The sequence below is a fragment of the Tupaia chinensis genome, unplaced genomic scaffold, assembly GCF_000334495.1.
Source record: "Tupaia chinensis unplaced genomic scaffold, TupChi_1.0 Scaffold000197_1, whole genome shotgun sequence".
In the NCBI taxonomy this organism is placed as follows: domain Eukaryota; kingdom Metazoa; phylum Chordata; class Mammalia; order Scandentia; family Tupaiidae; genus Tupaia; species Tupaia belangeri.
The window spans coordinates 7,780,166-7,787,215 of NW_006159672.1; the positions used below are offsets into that span (position 1 = coordinate 7,780,166).

Genomic DNA, 7,050 nt, shown 5'->3' on the forward strand with positions numbered 1-7,050 from the left:
TATCTTTCTGGTTCAATCTTGGTAGATTATATGTGTCCAGAAATTTGTCCATCTCATCCAGATCGTCTTGTTTCTTGGCATATAGTTGTTCCTAGTAACCTCTAATGATGTTTTGTATTTCTACTTTGTCTATTGTTATATTGCCTGCTTCAATGCAGATTTAATTCACCTGGTTCCTTTCTCTCTTCTTCCTTTTTACTCTCTCTCTCTTTTTTTTTTAGGTTTTCTCTCTCTTTTTTTTTTTTGGAAAGGTTTTTGCTATAAGGTACATGCACTCACCAGAAAGACAGAGAGAGATAAAGAAACAGAAAGTGAGAAATCACCCTCCAGGGGAGATGACCACGCCACAATCCCTTCTCTTCCATTCTCCTCTCGGAATCTTGGGCACGCATGCACACATGCCTGGACTGAGTTTAAGCCGCCGGGTCCAGGACTCGAACCACGGTCGACTACATGGGAGTCCAGCGACATAGCCATTATGCTAACTGCTCTTTCTTCTTAATATGTCTTGCTAGTGGTGTATTGCTTTTATCTTTTCAAAGAATCAGCTTTTACTTTAATTTATTTTCTGTATAGTTATTTTCTATTTTATTTATTTTATTTCTATAGTTATTTCCTATTTTCTATTTTATCAGAGCAGTTTTTAATGTTGTTGTTGTAGAATGTTTTCTTTCCATATGATTTAGAAGCTAATGTTTTTTGACAGGGATTGTGTTTTATTTTCCATTTTTTCCTTTTTTTATTTCATTGTTTATTATACATTCAATTACCTTATTTAGCTTACAAAGTTAATATTTCACTGTGTGAACATTTCTCCCTAGTCCAGTTGGTTAAACTATAAAATATCTTCAACAGATAATACCACATTTCTTTGTCCCATTAATGCTTTGCCTCCCTATTTTTCTTCTAAATAGAAGCTAATTTTTTTAAAATGAATTTTTAAAAATGGTTCCGGGTACTACAACAATAACAGAACTTTTCTGTTTTCTGGGAGATTTTTTTTTGTTTTATTGTATTTTTCCTTTTTTTTTTTTTTTTGAGTAGAATGTGCTGGATGTCTCTATAATTTTGTTCAGATGACTGCAGAACCTAGAAAAGCTGTTGCTGCTATTGATGCATAACATACTCTTATTATATACAGATATATATATATATATATGGTTAAAATTTTTGGAAACTTTAGCTGTGCTGTCAGCTTTGGAAAAAGTATCCCAGTTCACTGTGTTGAGTTGGTGTTGTACAGAAATTAACAGTCATATTGGTTTAGAAAAGTTAAACTTAATTTTTTTCCATTTGTACTGGAGTAACACACTGTATTAAATTTGTAAGGTTTTATTTACCTGGGTTTGATTATGGAAACTAGTAAAGTATTCTCTAAATAATGAAAAAAATATTTTAGTGTATAGCACAAAATCCCACCTGTACCTCGCAAATTGTGTTGGAGGCAATGTGTACCAAATTTAGCTGTAAGAAGTTTCTTTGCTGAAAAGCTAAAAAACAACAATTATATTCTAATTAAATTATGGTGCATATGCGATAGATTATTTTCAGAAATGTATCATATTTTTCTTTAAAGAATTGTCCATTTAATTTTGTTATTATTTTTTTTTAGGTTTGCTTCAGGGCATATACACTCACCAGAGACAGACAGACAGACAGACAGACAGACACACACACACACACACACACACACACACACATGCACACACACAGAGGGAAAGTTAGAAAGCAAGCTGCCAGGCCCAGGATTCAAACTGTGATTGGCCATGTGGGAGTTCAGTGCTTTAATCACTATACTACTTGCTGACTCCACCCATGATGTTTTATAAATATGACTGATACTGTGACAGGAGTCTTTAATATGCTAAGTGAAAAATGAGATTACTAACACCAAAAACGATATCTTCCCTTTAAAAAGGCATTTGGATGGACATATTACAAAGGATTTTATTAATTACAAGTTTCATTTTTCTGGTAGGAGAAAGACATAAGATGTTCTTTTTCTCTTTTTTTCCTATACTTCCTGATATTTGTATGATGAGTATACAGTTGCTTTTGTAACAACAAAGACAACATATCCCATTTTTCCAAACTGTTTTAGGTTGAGATTCTCCTTGCATGTGAATTCCATTTGTGACTGTGTGTTCTGTCCCACGAAAGCTCTGGGAAAGCCTTGCTACCCATATGGCATCAGCACTGGTCCATGCTTGGGAGGACTTCCAGCTGCACCTGCCATGGAGGAATCACACATCAGTTTCTGAATTTGTCCTCCAGGGTTTCTCTGAATACACTCGGGCCCATGGCTTCCTTTTCTGTCTCTTTTTGGCCCTGTACTTGCTGGCCCTTGTGGGCAACTTGCTCATCACTGCAGTGGTGTGGGCCAACCCAGGGCTTCACATGCCCATGTACATCTTCCTGGTGAACTTGGCACTGCTGGACATGGTGGGTTCCAGCACGGCAGTGCCCACACTGCTGGAGGCCCTAGCCATGGGAGCAAGCACCATCTCCTTTCCTGCCTGCATGACCCAGGTCTTCGTCTTCTCCTGGACCTTAGGCTCTGAGCTGCTGCTGTTCACGGTCATGGCCTATGACCGCTATGTGGCCATCTGCCATCCACTGCACTACAGCTCCAGGATGAGCCCATGGGCCTGCGGGATGCTGGTGTCAGGGATCTGGGTGGTGGGCATGCTGGATTCCATACTGCACACTGCAATGCTTGCTCGGCTGTCCTTTTGTGGTCCCAACACCATCAACCACTTCTTTTGTGAGATTCCTCCTATCCTGCTTCTGTCTTGCTCCCCTACTCAGGTGAATGAGCTCATGACCCTGGTAACAGACTTGTCCCTAGGGGGCACCAACTTCCTGCTAACTCTAGTGTCCTACGGCTGCGTCATTGCCAGCATACTGCGGATTCGCTCAGCTGAGGGCAAACAGCGGGCCTTCTCCACTTGCTCTGCCCACCTCATCGTGGTCTCCATGTACTATTCGGCTGTGTTCTGTGCCTACATCAGTCCCAGTGCCAGCTACAGCCCTGAGAAGGCGAAGTCTATTGCTGTGCTTTATAGTCTGGTCAGTCCAGCCCTGAATCCGCTGATCTACACACTCAGGAACAAGGATGTCAGAGCTGCACTCCAGAAGCTCTTCGCAAGGACTCCTGCATTATGAGGAGCCTGGTGGGAGTGGGGCTTTCAGAGATTGTTTTGCTTGTGATCTGTCACTCTGGATGATAAAACTCAAGCTGCAAATGAAAGTGCAGGTTCCCAGAGTGTGTGATTCAACAAAATAGTCTTCACTTGGGACAGGTTCTTTGGCTTAATCACCTCTATGGTCTAGAATGAAAATAAACTTAAATGCTCCTTATCTAGGATTTTCAGAAAGACAGATTCCTGGGTAGGATAAGGCCTTAATGTACCATTAACGTCATCATAATTGGAGCCTGAAGTGCCTGAAATAGAAACTTCAGTGTCCCATAGGGCCTGTGTCTCCAGCAGGACTGTGGGAGCCTACAGAGGTGTTTGACTTTCTCTAATTCACATCTCATTCTCCCCATGCTTCTCTGTTTCTTTTTTCCCATTAGATTACACCTCTGCTGCAATAGAGCAGTAGAGTCTCTGTATGTTGCCTTTCTCTGGCTTTACTGGAGGTATCTGTGTGAAAGTATAGGTCGGACAGAGTGAGATGCTTCTGGTAGCTGGTTGTACCCTCCCTTTACAGATGATCTCACCTTAATCTTTGTCTCAAGATACACAATTTGGAGTTGGGGTTCTTTTCCCTAAGTGCAATTATTTTTCTCAATTAAGGTGCAATTCTGCACCTTAATATAAGTTGGTTTAAATATGCTAAGTCCTTTGTGGAATAATTCAGAAAGGAAAAGGTGAAGGTCGGGGGAGGGGCCAAAGGCCAGTGTATGATGTAGGCCACAGAAAACACTGATTTCTGTCGAGCTCATTCACTGATGTTCTGAGTGAATGGCATGTAACTTTTCTGCCTCTTGTCTTTCAATGTTTGTCCCATATAATCAATCTATCATAGTACTCTAAGTTTCTGCTGTGCACCAAACCCCACACAGAGGGATCATAATCTAGTATGACAGAACCAACAGCTGAAGCCTAGCAGAGCCTCCAGGAGGAGTCACCCAGGTGTGTCCGTGTCCTTGTGGCTTAGTCAGCAATGCTGTGAAGCTATTTTTACCTCTGGGGGAATCTTGAGAATCTGGAATATTTAGTTTTAAATAAAATCAATTAAACCAGCTAAAAAACAGCAATAAAATGGCAGCAAGATACATTCCAGCCTAAAAGTGCTATCTCTAAGCCAGTGATCTGCACCCAGGGAAGAGGACAGGGTAAGGTCATTGGGAGTACTGAGGTCTCTGTAGGTGAGGTGGCTAAAACATATTAGTGTTTATTAGAAATAGACATTTGTAGGGGGGCAACAGGTGGCCTGGTGGTTAAGATACTGGAATTCCACATGGCTGACCATGGTTCAAGTCCTGGACCTGGTGGCTTGCTTTCTTAATTTCTCTCTCTCTCTGGTGAGAGCTTATGCCCTATAGCAAATTAAAATAATAATAATAATAATGATAAATGAAATTAAATAAACCATTCTTTTTAAAAATTTGACATTGGGTTTACAAAGCTGAATTCTAGATATTTTCCTATCAGGAATGTAATAGTACACTATATCAGCAACAACTCAACATTGTTGAGTTCCTACCCTGTACTAAGCATTGTGATGTTAAATGCTTTGCATATATTTTTCATCAATCCTTACAAATAATCTGTGGTACAGATATTCTTTCTTCAGATATTTTCAGATTCAAGCTCATTTCCCTGCCATCTCTTCTCTTTCTCTGACTTCCTTCCACAGATATGTACTGCATGCCTATTAAGCACCATGCAGTGTGCTGGATGATGGTCAAACATTCTGCACAGATCCAATTCCTATGGATCAGAGGTGGGGGGGCATGACCTTTCAACAACACATTTACTGCTCTGATTACTTAGAAATAAAGTAACTGTAATTTTTGGGTGCACATCAGGAAACCCAACCTCTTATGTTGGGACCTGGTGTAAGAAGAGGGACAGGGACCAAGTACTGAGGAGAGCCAGCTGGAGAGAGGAGGATGTGGGGTAAAAGAAACCAGGCAAGGCTCTCTGGAGGCAGACTCTCTGAGGCAGTTGGGGGACACCTCTGTTCTCATTATTCAATATCTGTCTGATAGCTTTCTTGGAAGGACAAAATGAGTTAATTCAAGAAAAGTGCTTTGAGGGAACCAGCAGTTAGCGTAATGACTACGTCGCTGGACTCCCACGTAGTCGACCGCAGTTCGCGTCCCAGACCCGGTGGCTTAAAACTCACGCAGGATGCGTGTGCGTGCGTGCCTAAGATCCCGAGAGGAGAATGGAGGAGAAGGGATTGCGGCATGACCATCCCCCATGGGGGGTGATTTCTCGCTTTCTGTCTCTATGTCTCTGTCTGTCTGGCGAGCGCACGCGCCCTATAGCAAAAGAAACCTCTCCAAAAAAAAAAAAAGAAAGAAAAGTGCTTTGAGTAGAACCTAGCACCTAGTCAGTATTTACTGGGCCACTCCCACTTTGCTGCTGCTGCTGCTACTACTATCCTGCAAAACCACGCTGCTTGCTCAGTCCCTCTCTCTATCAGGTGCCTCCATCCCTGTGCAACTCCCACCCAGCTTCCAGGGCCAGATTCAGCCAAGGAAGTTACCAGCAGTTCCCAATTCTGCCTCCCCCACCCACCATCAAAAGACCTTTCCAACATGAGAATCTTTCAAGTTTATTCCCGTCCTGCTCTGTAATCAATAGGTCTATTATGGGTGAGTTCCTGCTCCTCTCTCTTGGCCTCAGCTCTCTCATCTGTTGAGTGGGGGTTTAGCTCCACCATCTCCAAGAAGGCCTCTGACCCTGTTTCCATGAGGGAAACAGCATTTTGGATGTGCCCTTAACATGCAGTCCTTGGTAGACCTCCTCTGTCATGGCAGTCTTTGAGGAAAATGACAGCTTCCACCCCCAACTCTGGCCTTTCCCCTAGCCAAAGCTCAAGGAAAAAGCTGAAGTCGTCATCCTCACAGTGATCACCTCTTTCATGTTGACCCCTGGGGTCCTCTGTGGGCTACTGACTGGTTTATAGGCCCCTGGAACTTTTGAAATATTCTAAGAAGCTAGAATCCCAATGGGTTAACAATGCCCTTGGTGATGTCACACAGAAGCAATGCTTGTTTTATAAGCAAGCTACTCTTACTGGCCCTCACAGAGCCCATTAGGTGAGGAACTGGAGGGTACTCATTCTGGGTAGGTCGCTTGTTTCTCTTGAGTCAAACTAGAGGCAACTCCTTGGGCACAGAGTTTAAGGTCCAGCTGCAATGTTTCTGGGGTTTTATAACAGGCTTGGAGGTGGTTTGGCATAAAAAAAAACTTGTGTATTTATTCTTGATCGTGGACTTTTTCCTCTTGGAAATGTTATAGAGATTTCTTTAACAAAATCAGTATATACAGAAGATACCTGATAGAAATGCCAAGGGCTGGCTGCATAGCTTTCCTCTTGCAAAAATAGCAGTTTTCTAGGAAATAATTTTCAGATTGTATTAAAAGGCTCAGCATGTCTGCCCATGGTAGGTATTCCTGTATTAGAGTACAGGTCTGATACTGGATCTCACTAAGAAGACTCTACACAACTCTGTCTAGCTGTGTGCATAACTGTGCATTTTTCTGAAATGCCTGAGGCTACACAGCCTTCTCTCTCTCTCTCTCTTTTTGGGAGAGTTTTTTGCTATAGGGTGCATGCATTCACCAGAAAGGCAGAGAGACATAGAGACAAAAAGCAAGAAATCACCCCCCAGAGGGGATGGCCACACCACAATTCCTTCTCCTCCATTCTCCTCTCAGGATCTTGGGCATGCATGCATATGTGCCCAGCGTGAGTTTAAGCCACTGGGTCTGGGGTCAACTACATGGGAGCCCAGCGACATAGCCATTATGCCAGCTGCTGGTCCCTTGCACAACCTTCTCAATGAACCTAAACTTAATACATTGT

At 42.4% G+C, this 7,050-nt stretch overlaps 1 protein-coding gene across 1 annotated transcript; it reads left to right on the forward strand.

The window, feature by feature from the left end:
* Window positions 1-2,184: 2,184 nt before the first annotated feature.
* On the forward strand, window positions 2,185-3,165 carry LOC102492518 (olfactory receptor 13G1). The gene has a single exon (XM_006147014.1). It carries the CDS (start codon window positions 2,185-2,187, stop codon window positions 3,163-3,165), a length of 981 nt encoding a protein of 326 aa, XP_006147076.1.
* The last annotated feature ends 3,885 nt before the right edge of the window (window positions 3,166-7,050 follow it).